Source organism: Oryzias latipes, chromosome 8, assembly GCF_053564925.1.
Source record: "Oryzias latipes strain Hd-rR chromosome 8, Olatipes_Hd-rR_3.1".
Lineage (NCBI taxonomy): Eukaryota > Metazoa > Chordata > Actinopteri > Beloniformes > Adrianichthyidae > Oryzias > Oryzias latipes.
The window spans coordinates 23876930-23898102 of NC_136244.1; the positions used below are offsets into that span (position 1 = coordinate 23876930).

The 21173-nt window shown below is 39.5% G+C and overlaps 1 protein-coding gene across 2 annotated transcripts in view; it reads right to left on the minus strand.

Annotated features, from left to right (window-relative positions):
- Positions 1-11833: 11833 nt before the first annotated feature.
- spop (speckle type BTB/POZ protein) overlaps positions 11834-21173 on the minus strand; it is a 70846-nt gene continuing 61506 nt past the window's right edge. Inside the window, exons 2-3 of one of the 2 annotated variants that reach the window (XR_013657594.1) lie at positions 13456-17760; positions 11834-12815 (exon numbers count right to left, since the gene is read on the minus strand). Coding sequence is in view for 1 of the 2 variants with exons in the window: in XM_078950994.1 (XP_078807120.1) it covers positions 12797-12815; positions 17579-17760 (201 nt within the window). In the remaining variant the exon portion in view is untranslated. The remainder of the gene's footprint in view (positions 12816-13455; positions 17761-21173) is intronic. The other variant, XM_078950994.1, reaches the window with a different exon arrangement.

A 21173-nucleotide genomic window follows, 5' to 3' on the forward strand; every position in this document is an offset into this window, starting at 1 on the left:
ATAAGACGTTTCAGCTGATCCAAACCTCTTCAGAAGTCTGTTCCAGATCTGTGGCACACAGATGGTGAATGCAGCTCCTCCATGACTGTTTTTGATTCCACAAACTGACAAAAGACCAGATCCAGATGACCGGCGAGGTCTGGCTGGTTCATACTGGGTCAGGTCCAGCATGTATTTTAGTGCTAAAACATTCAAAGCTTTATTAACCAGCAACAGAACTTTAAAGTCTACCCTCGGGCAACTATGCAGCCGGTGTAAAGACCTCAGAAGTGGGCTGATGTGGTTCTACATTTTTGGTCCTTGTGAGAACCTGAGCAGCAGAGTTCTGAATCAGCTGCAGTTTCCTTTTTATTAGTCCAAAAAAAACACTGTTGCAGTGGTCAAGTCGACTAAAGATGAGCACATAAACATCAGTTCAAATCTAGTTTTTCCTGCGTATACGTCAGATCTTTAATCTTTGAAACATTTTTAAGACGATTGTAGGCTGATTTAGTAAGACTACAAGGCTGGTTTGATGAAGAGATTGAAGCTCTGTATCAACCTCCGCCCATTCCTCAAAGACAAAACCCTCTGTTTTGATTAAAAGTAAGTTGTGACACGTCCACTCATTAATGTCCTCAGTGCATTTACCAAGAGCCTGTAGAGGGCATCTGCCTCCCGGTGTCATTGTAATATGTATCCGCTTGTCATCTGCATACATGGTCATCAATGTTTTTGTTCGTTATATCTGAGCCACTGGGAGCATGTCGATGTTAAATAGAAGTGGCCCCAGGATGGCGCCTTGGGGAAACCCATATTCAATTTCTGTTGGCTCTGATGTGTAGTATGTAACTGGCAAAAACTACTTCCTGTTTTTCATTCAGGTGTAGAATCACTTTGGTACTAGTCATGTGAGAGCCTCCCAGTTTTCCAGACATTTGAGTAATTTAGCGTGGTCAACTTTATCAAATGCTGCACTGAGGTTCAATATAACAAACACTGAAATATTTCCACTGTCTGTATTCAAACACACATCATTTGCCATTTTGATTGACAGATAGCACTTTCATTTTGTGGCAAATCCTCTAAAACTACATCCTTTAAATTGGTTACATAAAAAGGGTGGCTAATACTGAAATGTTTGTTTTTTACTTTAGATAAAACATATCAAAGAAGAATCGCAGTAATTAATGTGAGCAAATTTGTGTGAATGTTGCTGTGATCACTAACAAGCTCAGAAGGAAAACAGCTGTCACCTTCAGGTCTGCACATCATTTTTTTCTGCTCATCAGCGGTTTGTTAAACTCTCCTAAAAAAGAAAAACTGTCATCTACCATTGTAATGAACAACACCAAAAAAAGGGATATGTTCTGTAAATATTTTTTTTATTTTTTTGACAACTCCAAAAGTATCCATTAAGGCCCGTTAACACCGGGACGAATTTCGCCGACGTTTAACGCCTCGTGACTAAACAAAGGGTACCAATGATAGTTTGCACACCGACGCGAAAAAACGCCACGCGTCAAAGCGTCAAAAAAAAAAACGCCTCGGGTTCGTTTTTTTTTTTTTGACGCCTCGCGTCGAAATCTATTCGACCAATGAGAATGCCGCTTTTGCACACGTGTCTGGAGCTTCTGGAGTTACAGTAAAACACAACTTGGGGGCGCTCAAACACAAAACTGCCTTGCTGAGCACACATACCAGCGAAGAAGATAGACGCCAAGTAGCGTCTACACTGCTGCGAAGAAGTAATGACGGACATTCTAAAATATCCCCGAACCAAGCACCAGTTGGAGCTACTGATGCTTGAAATATTCATGTTTTCTTTGTATTATTCTGACAAGCGCGTAAAGACTTTCTCTCTTCTTCTGAGTTAAAAGCAACTTTAAGAAGCGTAAAGTTGCGCAGCGCCACCTTGTGTACAGGAATATTTCTGTTTACATTAAGCGCCATCTAATGTCAGGGAATGAAATTGCATGTTCGCTCGGCTCAGCGTCAGCGAAAATCGCCTCGGTGTGAACACAAAAAACGTTGGCGAATAACGCCTGGCGAATATTCGTCCCGGTGTGTACGGGCCTTTAGACTGTATCTATTTCTTTATAAACTAAAGAAATGTGGTTTGCTTTTTGTTAAACAATAAGATGTGTACTAAAAAAATTTAAAATAAAAAAAATCTGAAGCTTTGAACAAAACAATAAGACAAACTTGGAAACGCTTTGTTTTACAGTACAGTACTTACAGTTTAGTTAAGTGGTATTTATATGTACTTAAGGGGTAAGTAACAAGTAATATTCAAGTGAACATAGCCAGCATTTACTACTGAAATTACCATGTAGTTGAGTGGAAATAGCACTGACTTTCTTTAGCAGTCCAGTTTTATTGTACTTAAGGGGTACTTTCTGTGGTAAATTCATGGTAAATACCATGAAACATATATTGAGTGCAGACTTAAAAGTCAAGGTACTTTATTTGTACTTACCTTGTTCTTACATGTGGTAAGGACCACAAAAGACACCTTTGCACAACATGTACCACATGTATGAACCAAATAGTACCACATAACAAAGCAAGTACCATGTAAGTACCGAGTAGACACAAAAAGTACCAAGTAAGTACACAGTAAGTTCCATAAAAAGTACCATGTAAACACCCTGTAAGTACCCAGTAAATTCCATAAAAAGTACCATGTAAACACCCTGTAAGTACCCAGTAAATTCCATAAAAAGTACCATGTAAATACCCAGTAAGTATCCAGTAGTTGCACAATAGGTGCCATATAAATATCATTCAAGTACACTGTAAATACTGTCCTGTTAAAATAAAGCGTTACCACAAACTTTTCATTTAATCTGGTTTTCCTGACAAAAAACACCAAAAAGAATTTAAAGAAATGTCTAAAATTTTAAAATGAAAATATTGTAGGGAAACATTTTCTGTTTTTTTTTTTCCCTAATTCTGTTTAAAAAAAATCAGAAGCTACTAAAACGGCTTTATAAATGATCTGTATAGGTTTTAATGATTTCTAAAATAATGATATCTTTGCTCACATTATTAATATGTACTTCATCTTCATCATGTGGTTCATTGATACTTGTGGATTTTTGATGACCTGAATCTGTGTTGGTAAAGTTTTAATAACCGATTAGAAGTGGAGAACTCGGATTATGACAATCAAGGTAAAAACAAATAAAAAATAAAAAAGTTAAACACAGAAAAATAGTAGTCAAAAGTTTTCTTCTTTTAACTCCCCTTTAAGCAATTCAACTCCTTTAGAGAAACTTAATTTATATTTTTTTAAATTTAATAGTCTCATGTATCATATTCTGTATGCATAAGAGTTTATGTGTCTATTTATGATTAAGAGCAACAAATGAATTGAATTAAATAATAAAAAATCAAATTAGAATGATGTACTTAAATTTAAAACCATTTTCTGATTTATGTAAAGGAACAAATGTCTGTATAGTATCACTCCTAATGCAAACGCCTAAAGGAGGAAATTCTGCACGTCTTTGTGATCCATTCATCAAAGCTTTATAATGAATGCCAGTATGTTATTCCATCTTTGGCTTTGAGGGTCACATTTCCATCCCCTGATCTGGTTTGACCCCTTCCTCCTCAGTACCAGCATGAACACTTCTCCCATTCTTCTTTGCGGCACAGAGAAGGGTTTAATCTCCGCCTGGCTCTTCCTCCTCTTCAGTGATGGTGGGCTGACACGGATGCAGAGCTTGTCACAGCGCTGACCCGCCCTCCTCGCTCTCCTTTCTCTGGTAGAAGGATGAGTGAATGAGGGGGAGGAAGAGGAGGAGGAGGAGGTGGGGAGTGACGGGTTCGTGCAGGACGCATAACAACTGAGGACGCGTCTCTGCACGCATCGCTCCATCTCTCTGCTAATCGTCTCATCTGGAGCTAAAGGAGAGACGCATCTTAACAAACACAATGAAGGACGACTACAAGCTGCTGTCCACGCCGACTGTCAGAGGGAAAGAAAAAAAACGAAATCACTCAGACTTCAGCCCACACAGAGAAGGTCACAGAGATACGGCCGACTCCAGATAACAAACCTCACAGGAATGTCCTCGGAAAAGCTCTGAGCTGACATGAATGCACACTCAGTACAGAGCTGCTGCCAAGTTTACATACTAAATGTCTGACAGACACATTTTGACCTTTAGAAAAGAGAAAAAAAACTCAATATTTACTCCAAAATTGATCATTTTATCTGATGTCAATGAAAGGCTGCATGTTTTCTGCAAGATTTTGACCAAAAGGCTTTTTTATGTTATTGTTGCCGTCATTTTTGTAAAAAAAAATACTTTTAGATATTTTTACTATTTATTCCCTGATAATGGGATTTTTTTATGATTTTAATGCCTTACTGAGCTGTGTGAGTCTCAAAAGAGGAAATGATGTCACTAGTGAGTCTTGTTAACATGTTTACCTCCTCCTTTGTTTTTCACATTAAACATTTTTTAACTTACTCTGAACTGAAACACTAGCTTAAAAAATGCAAATGATAACTCTGCTTTACTTTTGTAAAGATACAAACTAACTATAAAATAACAAGACTGAGTAATTCATTTTAAAGTTTGGATACATACTAATGTCTATGTGTTGGTTCAGGTAATATTCTATAAAAAGTCTCTGTTACTAACTCTCCTTTAACAGGACATTGCAGGATTCTGAGGTTGAGTCATGAGACGAGTAGCTCTTTCTGTTTTTTTGTGTCTCATTTCTTTAAAGAAAAAAACACTGCCAAAGAACAAAAATCGTATTTATGATCATTTCTTTCAGTGTGTGTGTTATGTAATAAAGTTGAATATGTTTCAAATCCCAGCACTATGTTGTCATCCATCGAAAATGGTTTACTTCCGGATTCAACAAAATGAAGTAAATTTAGTCGCCATTTTTTCACCACGTTAGAGCCAGACAACGTCAGTGATTGATATGAGTCTGTCTGAGTCAAAGTTTCTATGGCAACCACTCGCGCCAATCAGGAGTGGGCTTGTTAAAAGTCCACATCTCCAACACTTAAATCAGGCCAGACATTGGACTTTTATTGAGGCATTTAATCGGCCAGTTTATAACTGGAATAATTTGCAATAAAGAAACCAAAGTTTGTGAAAAGCCTAGTACGATTGTCAGGAACGTTACAAAAAAAGGTATCAGAGCACGAATGGTTATTCTGACAAATATAGTGACTGAGTAACAGCTGTTTATTTCTCTACATTAGTCTTTGGGATTTTGGCCTCATGTGATCAGTGGCTGTTTGATGGTGACTGATGAGCAGAGCTCAAGGATGATCTTCCTTAATTCTTTGTAAATCTGTGAACATTTTGGCCTTTAAGGCCAGCTAAAACAGAGCAAACGAGAGGTCCGGCTCTCTAGAGAGCGGTTCCAGCCCCCTGGAAGCTGCGCAGACCAAGTCAAAGAGGTTTGAGCATAAGCTGAGTTCACACAATAAACACTGCAGGATGTTCGCCTTCACCGGCAGAGAGTACACAGGGGATTGAGCTCTGATCACAACAGGATTAAGATGAAACTGAAATGTATTACCATGACAGTGTGATGCGGCAGCAAGCTGCAAAAAGCTGCTTCCTTTGCACCCCTGCAGCTCCACCCATGAGTTCATCCAATTTCTCTGATTTATCTGCAACATAGATTCTTCTTTTTGATTGTCTTGGTTGAAGTATTTCAAACATTTTATGTAACATTTTATTTTGAAAGACCTAACATTTTTTCCTTGTAAAATTAGAAATTTTTGAAGCATAAATTTAAGACTGTATTTTTGTAAATTGTTGAATTTTTTTCTCACAATTGTACAAATTTCTTGTAACAAAGCATTGACATTTTACCCGTGATCTTGTAAATTACTTATGTTTTTGTACAATTTTTTTTTCATAGCTATACAGGTTTATGCTCATAAATTTGACTTTTATCCCGTCATTTCATGACTTTATTCTCATAAATTAGTTACGGTTCTTTGCATAATTGTACAACTCTTTTCTCATAAATATACATATTTATTTTTATGAAATTCCGATTTTTTATTTTTTTTTCAAAATGATTTTTTTTTTCTCGTAAATTGTTGATTTTTCCCCTCATATTTATACCCTTACATCCTTTGTTGTCTGAACAGGCTTCATTTGACAACACATGAAATCCGGGGAACTCCAAATGGAAATCCAGAGAGAGAGAAAAAGAAGTGGAGCATGGGAACTTTTCTGGCAGATTCATGTCCACCAACATTTCTGACATGCAGGAAATGCAACAGTGACCCAGGAGCAGCCGGGTGGATTAGACCATTCAATAAATGAAAGTAGAGACCGCTCCACCATCATTTCAAGGCCGTTGATCTGCTGAAGAGCCGAATACTAAACACAGCGTATCGATTTGTTTAAACTCTCATTTATTTTACTGTTTTTACCATTACAAGTAAATTTTTTTGGACCAAAAAGATGAGCAACAGCTGCTTTCTAGTCATTTGTTTTTACAAAGCACCATGTAGATTTTCCTACTATGCAACACAACAGCATGAAAAATGCTTCCAAAGTTTAGATTCAGGGCCAGTGTTTGTGTGTCTGACTCACATTACAAGATTGTGACCTTCCAATAACTAAGTATTTGAAAAATGCATAAGCTGTTGGCTTTCAAGCCATAAATGTCTTAAATCAGAATTCAGAATTCACCAGTCCCTTCCTACAGACATGGTTCAACCTCCTCTATGGAACGGCTAGCTGGCCTAGTGGTTTCTAGCCGCATCCTTGTCGGTGCTGAACATCTCTGGGTGCTACGAGAGCAAAGGAAGGTCTAGAAAGAATAGACAGACGGAAAAATTACTGAGAGCAGGTGCAAAGATGTGGAAGAACAAAATGGACAGGCACATGTAATTGGATGAGCTGTTTTTAAAGAGTTTTGATTATCAGACTCCATCCTCTGCAGCTATGAAGCATCAAGGATACATCATACCAGCTGGAAGAGCCGCTTTTTTCTTCAAACATGTAACCCATGAGGTCATTTCTGGGAAAATAAATCACAAAATTCAGACAACATGAAATTAACGTGGGTCATTTTCATCTTTAGTGTCGTCGTGTCTAACTCCGAGTACACATTTTATGAGTTTATCAACAGAAAATTAATTACCAGCTGCTTTTATAATCAGCTTATTTTCATGAGTAAACTTCCAAACAAACAGGCTGTTAACTTGTACTTGTGAGGATTTGCTGCGTTTCTGAAACAACAGCCCGTCTGTTAATGAGGGTCCCAGCCGTGAGGCCACAGAATCAAGCCTGCCAAGTAAGAGTGACAGCCGGAGTGTGTTGTTTTTGGACAGGGGACCAAAGATAACGCTTCAAGGTCACTTTTGGAAGGTGATGCTCTATTATAATTCACTGGGCCCAAAGCAAGCAAAGATGAAGGTTGCTCTGACAAAGCAAGGACGTCAGCCAGGTACAAATACAGATTTTCCAACAAGGTCCAACAATCTCCAAAATTCTGCAAGGATGCCTTTAGTGCTGTTCACATGATAAGAGTGAGTTTAGTTTAAGAAATGTGTGGGCGTCGTATGTGCATGCCCCGTGTGTAAGTATTTACATGCAGTAAGGAGTTAGTACTTGCACCTTACTAACAATTACGGTGTTGCATAAGGGCACCATACAACAGCGTCACCCATCCGTCAAGTGCATGTAGCTTCCATTATTCTTACGAATACTTCACAATGCACTTACCACATGCACGAGAATGGTATCCTTCATTTTCAAAATGTCCCCTAAGGTGGATGTGAAGGCCTCAAAAGAAGGGAAAGACAGACTTGCGCTCCACTTAAGATGCAGCTATTCCTCTCTGTGACCCTTCACGGTCCAGGACAACCCAAAAGCCCACAGCACCCATACGGGTGTATGTGCCTGAAGGTTGATTTCCACTGTTGTGTAGCGTTGAAACACACACAAAAACATTAATTAATCAAATCTCAATGTTTCCATCGCCTCCGTCATGTTTGCGCCTCACATCCCTTTGGCATACAATGCAAGCTTTATGCAAGAGTTCTATTTCTGTCTGTTGACTGTTGCAGCAACACTTACATGTGGACTTTAATTGCAGCAAAAAGCCAGAGAAACAGAAAACAGGTTTCAAAATAAAAGCTTCTGTTGTACTTTCTTTCAAAATAATATGCTAAGAAATGTTATTATGCCCTGCAACAGACTGGTGAACTGTCCATGATCTTCCCAACCTTCACCCACATGGGACAGGCTCCAGCAGCCCCATGACCCCGAAAGGGACAATACAGCTTAGAATATGATTGAATGAACAAAAGGCTATTTTATATGTAAGGTGACGTGCCCATGTGATAACTCACAGATCTATTTACATCATGGACGACAAAAGTTTAATATTGGCAGTACAAAGACCTGACATTATTTATGACATAAAATGTGCATTTTACAAAATCAATGAGGACGAGAGGGCATAGGGCCTGACTGCTAAAGTTTTGGATGAACCAGGAGAGCAGGAGGAACTACTTGACATGGGGCTGACAGGACAAACCACTCCTCCGGGAGCCATTGGAGAGGGGGGACGGACCAGAGATGCAACGGAGACAATATAAACTAAATAACGGTTGTGAGATGGATTTCTCAGGCAACGCAACGCATCGCAAACAGACCTGTGTAAATCAGCCCTTAGGCTTAAAGCAAATTAGTCTAACACTGAGCTGTTCTACTTATGCTATGCAATCTTTAAATGTTAATTTTTCTGTTATTTTTTGAAAACTATCAGTGTGTTCAGTGATCGACTCCTACCACTTGCCATGTTTCATTTATTCTGTTGATCCACCTGCTAATAGCTGTTAAAAAGTGAACACGCACCCCATTTTGAAACTTTTGATTATTTAAATGAACTCCCTGCTTCTGGCACCAACAGGATATTTTTGTTGACAGGAAGTTGTGTATTAGGCGAAAGGCAAAGTGTGCCTCAGCTCTCCAGCTGCATGCTCCATGTGCTCATCTCAAAGTGCCTGGAGACAATAATCAAGATTACACGTTTAAAACAGCAGTGACTACTGAATGTCAAAATAAAATGGCAAAAAGAAAAAAAAAATCAATCAGAAGATTTTGTTTTTTGGTTGATGGATTCTTCAGACCTTCACCACTTTTTATTTTCCATCTGATGTCATAATTTTGAAAAAAATAAAATAAAACAGCAAAAACTTTTTTAGGTTTACAGGGAATGATCTCTCATTTATCTTCAAGATGCAACAAGCAAACCATCACACTCCTCGCGTTGTCTAAGAGTACAGAGATGTTGTTTGTCTTGACCCCTGAGGAGTTTGTGGTCAAATATTGGCGCTCATCACCAGCAGACCCTGCGGCGGTCCTCGCCCGTCTTCCACCCTGAGGGCGCGCAGCTGCACTATCACGCTCACCGCTGTGTGGCCTTTAATGACATTTTTCGTGGTTTATTGTGTGTCAATACACAACAACATGTGTGTTTGTGCTTGTGCACTTGTATTTATGTCTCTGCATGTATATGCTTGACCCACTGGTGTTTATTGTGCGTTTGCTCATTTGCTGTCTGCACAGCAGCTCTAGACCTCCAGCCACCCTCTGACCTTATCCTCTGTGGAGGAAATGAACCCCTGCCCACAGTAATGGCCGGTGTGCTGCAGCTAAGGCAACAGGCCAGCAAAAGGGCACATAGAGATCAGGAGGGGAAGGAAAGGGCTGGAGAGCAGATTAAGGGTTCCTGCACGGTGGGATTACTTTGTGAATGTACATCCATTTGTTTAAGTATTCAGGGCCATTTGGTGGAACAATCTAAGATTTTGCCTTCCGTTCACCGTGTAGTTGCTCTTTTGTTTGTGTATTCAAATACAGTGTTCACTCGCTATGATACAGTTCACCTTCCGCGTTCTCGCTGTTTTGCAGATTTTTGTAGTGCAAATTTGCTATACTTTTTTTTTTAAACATTGAACTATGTTCTGCATCTTGATTGGCTGTCGACTACTGTCAATCAGACTCCTCCTTGCCATGTCTCTGGTACAGAGTTCAGTTTGCCACATTTCCATAAATCTTCGCGATCGTATACTTAGGTTCATTCTATAATACTGAACTCATTTTTTTATAAAGGATTGAACTTTAAGAGTTTGAAGAATTACCGTATTTTCCGGACTATAAGTCGCCCTTTTTTTCATAGTTTGGCAAGGTGTGCGACTTATACTCCACAGCGACTTATATTAGAAATAAATTGAAATAAATACATTGTTAACCCTCCTGTTATGTTCATTTGTGAGGAACAGAGATGATGTTCCTGCCAAAATTAATGTATGAGGTATGTTAAGTGTTAAGAGGATGTTAAGTGACTCAGAGAATCAGCAGACATTTTATTACAGTAAGATCTTGAAGGCTAAAAACATAATATTCTATTTTCCAATGATTTCATAGATTCTGATATGCAATAAAAATGACAACTGTTTCTACAAATACAGGGTGAAAACAGAGTATTAGTTGGCCAATGATGCTTCATGAAAGGAATATATAAATAAGTTTGAGAAAGAATTATTGTGAAATTATGAGATAAACAGTCTGCTATGATTGTGTCATATGAGTTTGTGCAAGTTATTATATCTTGGTCTCAGATTTTGTCAAATAAATTTCCCGTCAAAATGCGACTTCTAGTCCAGTGCGACTTATCTGTGTTTTTTTCTATTTTATAATACATTTTTGGGCTGGTGCGACTATACTCCGCAGCGACTTAGTCCGGAAAATACGTTACTCAGATCATCTTTTGATTTATTTTCAATATGTTCCCAGGGTCTTTTAGTTATGATTGTGTCACTTTTAGCCTAAATTTAAAAAAAAAAACTGAGTTGTTTTCTAAGATGTAGTTTCTGCAGAGTGGCAGGAGTTCATTAGAAATCTGCTTTTGAATTGTGGGATAAACTATTGGGGAGAAGTGGCCTTCCCTCATTTTCCATTATCCCTTTATTTACACTCTCTCTGACAATCCCAACCTAGCATTAATAGTGCTACAAAAATGGTGAGCAGTACTGGAAATATCCAGTTTTCATCCAGATGCCAGCTCAGACGTGGAAAACAAAGACGTACATGGATGGACCTATTTCCCTGCAAGTGGATGCATCAGAATGGAAGGGAGCAGGGAGCTTGTGCCCCGCCCAGCATATTTTGTACGTAACAAAGACATTCTATTTAAAACTGCATTTTGTCGTCTGCTCCTGATTCACAACAATTTGAATAAAAAATGTTCAGAAACGCAAGTTTAATCCTAATTTTTGTAGTATATGTCCTGCATCATCAGAAAATGCTACAAGAACATGTAAAAAAAACACCAAAAACACAGTTTTTATCTGTGTGGGTATTTAAACAAAAGACAAAAGTGTGAACATGTTCATTGACTCCACCTATTGTAAGTTATTTTATAGAGTGTATCTCCTTTAGTAAACAAGGGAATATTGTACACACTCAGATTTTTTCCCTTTAAACTTGCCGATTTTATGTTTAATCCCAAAATGAAAAACGTCCGTCGAGTTCTCTTGGATTAAATCTGTATTTACTTGTTCCCTATGGGCTCAAGTTTAGCTTTTCTTAATCATCAGCTTCACAATAGTGTCACTTATTAAAATAATAATGATGAGCTTTGGGGGGAACTGAACAGAAGTCTGTGCTGAATTCCCAAAATCCTTCACTCACCTCGAGGTGAAGCTGACACAGGCGGAGGCAAAAATGCAAGAGTAAGATGGCAGCCATGATAATGAACAGGAAGTCTTGTGTGAAGGTTAATTAAAGTATAAATTAATCACACAAATGCACTCCTCTTTTCTCTCTCAAAAACAGACTTTATGGTGCATCTCCTTCCAGGGATTTATTTATACGTTTAACCAGGTTTACAAAAATCGCGTTAGACAGAAAAGAAATGAGTCAGCTCTGCAAGCTCAATAAACAAAGTGTATAAAGTGAGCTTGGGTGGCTTTACTCTTTTCTCCATCCCTGGAGAGGAGGAATAAATGAGACAGAGGCAGGATAAAGAGCATTCCTTTTGTTGCCACTGAAAGGCGCTGAGATGCTTGTAAAGACCGGTCTGGAAAGAGGTGCTTCTGGAGTCAGAATATTGGTTGCTCTGCGTCTCCTGTTCTCGATATTTGGCCTCTAAATTGATTTTTGTTTTGCTGCTCTTGTTGCTGTCAATTGTGTCCGCAGGAGGAGGGTTGATAATGCTTTGCTGGCCAGGAGTCCCCTGTGGCCAATTTTCCCACCACCACAACAACACTGTCGCAAATTAAACTGTCATAACGCCCATAACCACAATTAATGACTGGGATTACGGGCTGGAATCTGCATTACTGAACACCTTCAGGCCTGCAGGAGTTCTTAAGCACAAAACAAAGAGGGATAAAAGGAGGGAGAAAGGAAAGGGAGGGGGCGAACTGGAGCCCAGGTGGGGGAAAAGCCAGGAGACGATGTGGAGCTGAGGAGAGAAAACAGGAGTAAACAAAGAGATGTCGGCAGGATGGAAAACACAGACAAGATGATGCCATTGGACAAGTACAGTCTGGATCATCTCACCAAGGAGAAGACTCCAACTTATCAAGTTAAACCTCTAGAATTTGGCACTAAATTAATCCAATTATTGTTTTTGGTTAAAAAAGCACAACTGACACAACTGTGTAAAAATATCTGTGCAGCTCGCCGGTTTATGAAGTCCACGTCATGAATCTGGAGCTGGACGGCGGTGTGCTGGTCGGCGAGGATAAGGATCCCCGCAGACAGACTCGTGCACAGAGCATCCTTGCACATCACCTTCAGCCTCTCCAGAGCATACTGCCAGTGACAGGAACACAAGAAGCGGCAGGTTAACTCAATTATTTAAACAGCACCGCCAACAACAGCTATCGCTGCACTTTGTAATGATACACAACCACAGGATTAATCCACTGCAGCTCCAAAATGAAAAAAAAGGAAGTAACAACTATCTCAGCTGCCAGTAGGGAGAGTAAATTAAACAAAATAGAAGTTCTGATTAAAAAATGTCAAGAAAAAATGATCATTTCTCGTAATTAGAAACATTTTCTATGAATAGTAAAGGTGACTTGTAGCCCCGGTTTTTCACCTTAAACCATTTGAGAATAGTTTGAGATGTTTAGGACGTCTTTCACTAATCAGCAACAGAAAAGCCTCTCATACAAAAGTTACTTGAACGAGTACAGAGCACAGAAGAACTGCACACACACACTTAATGCTGCTTAGTTGCTGGTTAGCTGTTCTTTTCCTTTCGTTTTGCTTGGACTGTCTGTCCACATGTCCTGTTATTCGGAGGATGTAGTTTAGTTAAGGCAGCTTATATCTTTTGATAATTGAACAAATTTCCCACGTGTGGATCAATAAAGTAGTTTTGATTCTGATAGTTTGTTTTTTTTTGTTTTGTTTCATCAGCTTGAGCTTAGTGAACGTTCTTGCCAACCTTAAGCCTTAGTCGTGTGCACCCTCTACAGGGGGTTGACCCGTACAGGTGCTGCAGCCTTTTGGGTTGTCCAGACATGTGGAGGGTCGTAGAGAGGAGCAGCTGCATCTTCAAGGGAGTCTTGGGCCGAATCCGGATTCTTCCACCCCCCTTAGGGCTTCTCCCCACCTCCCTACATTGAGCCCTCCAAAAGAAGAGTTATGTGTCTTCAAATTCGGATGTTACTCCCGATCAATGATGTCTTCAATAGTCACCGCTCAGCTACATTAGTCCGGAGCTGCTAGCGCTCGGAAAATACACAAAATCATCGGTTTTAGAACTTTAAAAAGGTTATGCCAAAACAAAAAGTCAGTACTTACATATAGATGTAAACTTCTGTGTTTCAGAGCACACCCACGTGAAGAAATGAGATTTTTCCTCGTGGCACAGCAAGACACGGAACACCCTCACGGAGGAGAGCTCGCCATCCCTCTGCTGCGAGGGTTAGCTCTTATAAAAACTATTTCAGACAGCCCAACCCCCCAAATACCCCTACAATTGGAGGGATAGAAAGAAGCCATAGGGGTAGGGGACGAATTCAGATTCAGCCTCACAGTTCTCTTGAGGCTCGTGCAGCAACCTCAAGGGACATTGTGACAATGCAATGTAACATTGTCGTACATGTGGTAAGTGTATCGTGAAGTAATTGTGAATAGGAGTGGGCAGATCAATTTGAGTATACAAAGGTGAAGTTTTGATACTAGTGTGATGAGATCGTTTTGTTGCAGTTTTTCTTTAAAACGTACAAAAAAGGGCTTAAATTTACTTATGGAGTTCATGCAAGCGTTTCCAGGTCTTGGGCCTTCTTATTTAGTTGTAATTCTAAAGTATGAGCCCTCGTGGACCCTGAGGACTTCTGCTGCTATCCTTTTAGTTGTCCCTAAGATTAGAACCAAAACTTAAGTTGCATTCTGCCATTACGGTCCTCGCCTCTGGAACAGTCTGCCGGAGAGCCTCAGGGCTGCAGAGGTCGTAATGGTTTTAAAGAAGAGGCTTAAGACCAACCTTTTTAATTTTGCTTTCAGTTAATCCTATCTGTTTATTTACTATATTAGTTTTAATCTATTCTATGTATTGAATCTTGATTCCATTTTATGTTTTTACATACATCTTATGTATTTAATTTTAACTTACCGTATTTTCCGGACTATAAGTCGCACTTTTTTTCATAGTTTGGCAAGGGGTGCGACTTATACTCCGCAGCGACTTATATTAGAAATAAATTGAAATAAATACATTGTTAACCCTCCTGTTATGTTCATTTGTGAGGAACAGAGATGATGTTCCTGGGTCAATTTGATGTATGAGGTATATTAAGTGTTAAGAGGATGTTAAGTGACTCAGAGAATCAGCAAACTTTTTTTTACAGTAAGATCTTGAAGGCTAACAACATAATATTCTATTTTCCAATGATTTTATAGATTCAGAAATGCAATAAAAGTGAAAACTGTTTCTACAAATACAGGATGAAAACAGAGTATTAGTTAGCCAATGATGCTTCATGAAAGGAATAAATAAATAAGTTTGAGAAAAAATTACTGTGAAATTATTAGATAACAGTCTGCTATGATTGTGTCATATAAGGTTGTGAAAGTTAAAATGCGACTTATAGTCCAGTGCGACTTATCTGTGTTTTTTTCTACTTTATAATGCATTTTTGGGCTGGTGCGACTTATACTCCGGTGCGACTTATAGTCCGGAAAATACGGTACTATGATTTTAGCCCTAGGCTGCTTTAGGGTTTCAATGGTCTGCTGGTTTTTTTGAGGCATCCTAAACAAGAGGATCAAGATTGACTCTTAATTTCTGATGTATTTTAGTGCACAGTGTGCTTTAATCTGTCTTTTTTTTTCTTTGAATTCTCTGTTTCTTTGTTGTCCATTTTGTTGATTTAATTTATGTCCCTGAGAAATCTTTTTCTAGTCAGGCCATGGCATCCACACAGAGCTTAAATTTGGCAGAACAGACTTTTCTTGCTGACATTTCTTCATATCTCCTCTCTGAATCGCTTTTTTTACGAGACAAACATCATGAAGACACAGCTGCTTCTAGATTTGCCCATTTTCTCCGTAACATTTATTTGTCAGTCCACTATTTGCTTAACATTGTTTTCCACCATGAGCACCCAAAAGAGAACGCTTGCTTTCAGTTTGTCAGCGGATGAGCTGCTCACATCTCACTCCTGACAACTGTATTGCAAGAACAACGTCTCTAAATCTGTGAAACACATCCGTGTGTTGAATTTCATCAATGGTGCAAAAGCCTTGGTTGGACGCAGCACAGCTCCAGTTTTTTTTAAGCAATAACGGTTTAAGTGGAGCTTTTTCAAAAGTGCATGCATCAGAAAAATCTGTGTGCCCTGTTTTACTTAAAGCACGGCATGTGCATCATTTTTATTTGTTAGGATCGCATCAGTCATTTTGTCTGCAGAAATATTAATAAATGCCTTACACAAACAAGCTACAAGGACATTTTTGAACTGTTTTCTTTTGACCCTACTGAAAACAAGCCTTTTAGAAAATGAAGATTTCAAATAGTAGGGTCAAAATAAGGTAAAAAGATCGGAAACCTCTATGATTCCCTTCGTTTCCTGTAGTGGGACATTTCTCTTAACCTTTGTTACTCCTTTGTTCCAGCTTGTGTGAACAGATTGAACCAGAACAGTGGAGACACGACTGTCAACGATGAGGCGGCTGTCACTCATGTCGTTTTCCTGAGTGACGGAAGACACTGACCCTGTGCCGAACTGCCTCCACTTATGAACTGCTGCAACCGTAAGGGTTTAACTCAGTGTGAGGACAGGCAAAATGAAAGCTTTCCTTTCAGAAGTTTACTGACATGCTACATTCAAATAAAAATGGATAAATATACAGTAGTTACAGTAACCCACAGTTCATGAAAGTAGAAAATCTTTGGATAAAAATGACAGATTCTGAAAAGTATTGTAGTCAATTGATTAAGATTCATCCATTCCTTTATGACCACAGAGTATCATCTTCTGACGGCTACTTCCAGCAAGAAAACGCTCCATGTCATGAAGCTGGAATCATCTCAGACTGGTTTCTTGAATACGACAATGAGTTCACTGGACTCAAATGGCCTTCACAGTCCCCAGATGCCCTCCTAATAGAGAACCTTTGGGATGAGGTGGAACAGGAGATTGGGATCGTGGATGTGCAGTCGACAAATCTGCAGCAATGCTATCATGTCAACATGGACCAAACTCTTTGAGGAATGTTTCCAGTACCTTGTTGAATCTATGCCAACAAGGACAAGGTATTTATAAAGGCAAAAGGGGTTCCAACCGGGTAAAGTGGTCGGTGAGTGTAAAACATGTCGGTAGTTGTTTTGGAGGTTGTTTCAAGAGCAGATCGCACACCGAAAAAGTGTGGGCACCCGTGTAGGTTTTAGGTTGTGTCTGAGTTCCTTCAGTTCTAGTGGACCAAATACTTCTTTTGCCATTTTGTAGAGATGTCCAAATGTACAATTTTAAAATCCAGTGCCCTAGAAATCTCCCAGAAGCCTCTGCCAGAAATCAGTGTGCTTTGATGCTCATTAGCTTGTTAAAAAGTAAATGGCGTGTGCTTCTATAGCGTTTTACTATCTACTCAAAGCGCTTCACCGTCACCCATGCAGACACACAGTCACACACTGATTGCCGAAAATATATCACAATCTGAACAATTTTTCACGTAAAAAAAAAGTATTTAAATGTATCTGTTAGAAACCATCTACTTTTTCCTCTTACGCATACTGTGGATTCATGAAGATTTTCTTAAGATCTTCAAATTTATTAGGTTTTAACTTTGGGAACTCTGTGACCTCTTTTTTTTGCCATTTTAGATAGAAAGACGTGAGTCCAAATTGCTTTCAAAATCCAGGGCACTAGATAGTCCAGCACCCCATAGTTTTGGGTTTAAGACCTTTAAACTTCGACCTGACAGGTAGATGGTGTTGAGGTTGAGGCTAAGAAAGAACAGGTTGGGCCATGTACATCCCATCTACTCTTGAATGTGCCTGCTTTTGCATCTGCACCTGTTCTATGCGATCTGTCCCAGGTGTGTTTTTAGGTGCCTAATCTCACCCATTAGTGTGAGTGTAAATACACGTGGTGACAGGTGCAAATCCACGCACACACTGTAGCTCGTCAGCTGCAGCCAGCAGGTCATCAGCCATCTTGTCCAGGTTGGGGGCCATGCCTGTGTAGATGAAGCACATCATCTCTTTGAAGACATCTGGCTCCTCCTCATTTATCTCCACACGTTTCTGAACGGGGGGAGAGGACAGGAGAGGATGAAACAGTCAGGGTTTACATGGATAAAAAGGCAGGAGAAGAAGGGTAGTCGATGCTTTGACAATCCTCCAAAACTATGCAAAGCAGCAGAGACTGTTTTACATGAGAGCAAGTCAAAATCTGCCTAAATTAAACTCTCTGACCTTCAATACACACACACGGGGACATTCAGCAATGATACACTTCTAAGAGCCAGATCATGCAAAAAAAAATAATGACAGCTGTCTTCACACACTCCAACAAAACAACGTTGGAGTTCTTTTTATTTTTCATTTTTTGCCATTCATTCCTGAAAGTGAATTCTGAGCTTTCATTGCCTGACTGTGCCTGTAGCCAGAAAAACAGGCTTTATCGCACTCTGGCACAGGGACAGAAACCTGAGCCTTTCCCGCTCTATTGAGAGGAAGGAGACAGCAATAAACCAATTATAAGCAGACCTTTACTGTCTCAGAGGTGACCACTTGCTTTTCTTTTTTTCTTTTTTTTTTTTTTGGAGAGGGGGGGCAACAATTTTAGTAAATTTGTGTCAACTCTAACCCCTAAATAGCATCACAATCACACTAAGACAGATTTAAGTCTATTCAAACCTGCCTGTGTTCAATTTTTATTTAATGTGGATTGGCCAAAGACTACGTGTGTGCAGACAAAAAAAAGATTGTCTTAAGATTTTAAAGTACAAGGAATGGAAAGATTCAGCAGCTCCACTTTGCCAAACAAACTCAAGATCGTCCTTCTGGGGAAACTTGCTTATAAGTCAGAAAATAATTAGAAGATCCATGTGAATTAACTCTCAATGTGTGATTCACAGGAGGAAAACCTGCGGATTTGTCAAGAGTCCAGTCAAAAAGTCAAACTGTGCAACTGCGAAAGCAACATTTTGGCCACAGTTATCCATTATTTTTCTATACTTGCTTTATCCTGTAAGGTTAAAGGTCAGGGGAACGTGAGCAGTACTCATCCTGAACTAGACATTAACTCACATCAAACAACACATCAACATGTTATTGGAATGAAGCTGGAGGGACATGTGCATGGGTGGGATGTGTAAACTCCACATTAGAAGTAAAAAATAAATCTGTTGTAGCAGGAAATGCCACCAGGAGGCAGAATCAGAACAAATCTCAAAAGTTTTGTAAAAGCCCCACTTCGATGTACATTGTTGTACAACATGTTCTTGTGCCATTTTTGTCAAGATGGAAGACAGATATAAAGAAAATTAGGCTCGGTGGGACTGGGATGGGAAGTGGGGGCGGGGTTACTGTACACCAACTCAGAGGCAAGTTTCCAATAAAATAGTGCCACTCTGCAGAAACTATGTCACAAGTTTTTTAGGCTAAAAACTGCATAATCATAACTAAAATACCACTTTAAACACTTTTAAATAAATCAAAAGATGATTTTTGTGGGACTTTCAATAATACCAACTGCCAAAGTGTTCATGTTTAGCTCTAGTCTACAGTAAAGCTCTTTATAACACCTTTGAGGCACGGTGGTGGAGAACTGACGGTGTTGGTACCATAACCATTACTCCCAGGACTAGTGCTGACGTCACATTATGTGATTGGCTGTCCGTTGGTCCGATGACGTGTCAGATAGTGATTGGTCTGGACAAATTACGATCCTACCATAGAAGAAAATATTATGAAGTCTGTTGTAAACAAACACAGCTCCGACATAAAGCCAGATTGTCTTTTAAACGTGCCTTTATTATTGTTATGATTATTATTGAATGCATGTTCGCTTATAGTTTTTTTAATCCGTGCGCCCAGTGCTTTATTGGCAGAACGGACCCGGAAAACTGGAATAACAAGCGGATTGTGGCAACATGTCTTTATAAAAATTACAAAGAATATTGTCAGACACAATTTATGAGGGAAAATAACTTTAGGTGATAAAAGGGAACGAGAAATGAAAATTCTGCAGAGCTAATGTAGAGCCCGGGCAGATCTCAACGCTACGTAGTTTGTCCATGTGGGGTTACCGTAGTGTGACGTTACCTTCAGTCGAAAGGACCCCGAACTGAAGTTCCAGGCCGAACGGTTATGGTACCTACAACGGTTTGGGCCGGATTTGCAGCCTCAGAACTCAAACCAGTCAAACAAGAATTTACAAAATTTCTTAAGATTAAAGTGAAGACCAGAGCAACAACTCAGGGATCCTGAAGCTTGCAGCAGATCTACAAAACTGAGTGAAAAATGAAAGAGATTTGGACAGACCCAGAGAGTCCTGACGTGACAGAAATGCTGTGGTGTGACCTTAAAACGGCTCTGCATAAACAAATGGCAGCAAATGTTAACGAGCTGACGAAACATTATTAGGAGGAGGGTGCTAAAAATCCTATTCAATGATTTGTGAGGCTGATGTGAAAAATAATAAAAATTCTGTTGTTTTTTGAAGTAACTTCTTTTTAAAACTGGGTTTTTAGTCGCTTATGTTTGCAGTTTCGCTTAGTTCTTCTTTAACAAACTTTAACAAATAATGACAGGGTAATAATTCATGTGCAGCAGCATTTAGATGGCTTTTTTAAGACGTACTGAAATGTAAAAACAGTCTTATTTGTCAACCTCTTTATCCCCTGAGAAAGACAAATTACATATTGCATCTAGCAAAGAAATGTATTTTCTTAAATTACCCTCATTTGTGTTACAGATGTTTAGTGAGGAAAAGCTCAGACGTTTGATTTTCCAGCCAATTTCCGAAATCTAAGGTCTCGGTTTTTATGAAATTCAACAAACATCACAGCAAAATCCGACTGAAGCCACCTGAGAAACAGGATATCCGTCCACAAAACATAGGCAGCCTTCATTAAGTCGCCAGCACTCCTGTAGTTACAGTGTCTAAAGCTGTCCTTTATCCACAGAGCAGCCCTCTATTAGAGTGCTTCTTTATGAGCTCATTTGTCTCTCCTCTACAGAGTGCTGCAGAGGAGTGTTAACTCATCTATCTGTTTTCCCGGTATCGTATGGGGACGTGGCCCACCATTTCTCCCTGTTTCTGACGAAAGGCACCCTGTTAAGCAGCAATTAAGATGCGTTTCCTGGCCCTGCGCTTTATAATTTCCCCATTTGAGCTTTGCCGGCATCAATATTACGCTGACATGACGGCTAAATCACCGCGGTGCAATCTCACTGCCTCCTATCACATGAAAACAACCAATTGTGGCACAGGGACAGTGTGTGCACCACACACACACTCTGTTTTATTTCCATCACTCCACAGGGTGTTAGACTGATTACATTACTTTCATGAATATTTTCCAAAGTTACACAACCAAAAAGCACAAACCACAAATAAAGAATTCCCTTTTATTTGTTTATAGTAAGAGCTTATCCTTAATAGGATGCCATACATCCTCAGTGTATCATGTTTCTGCAGCATAAGGACC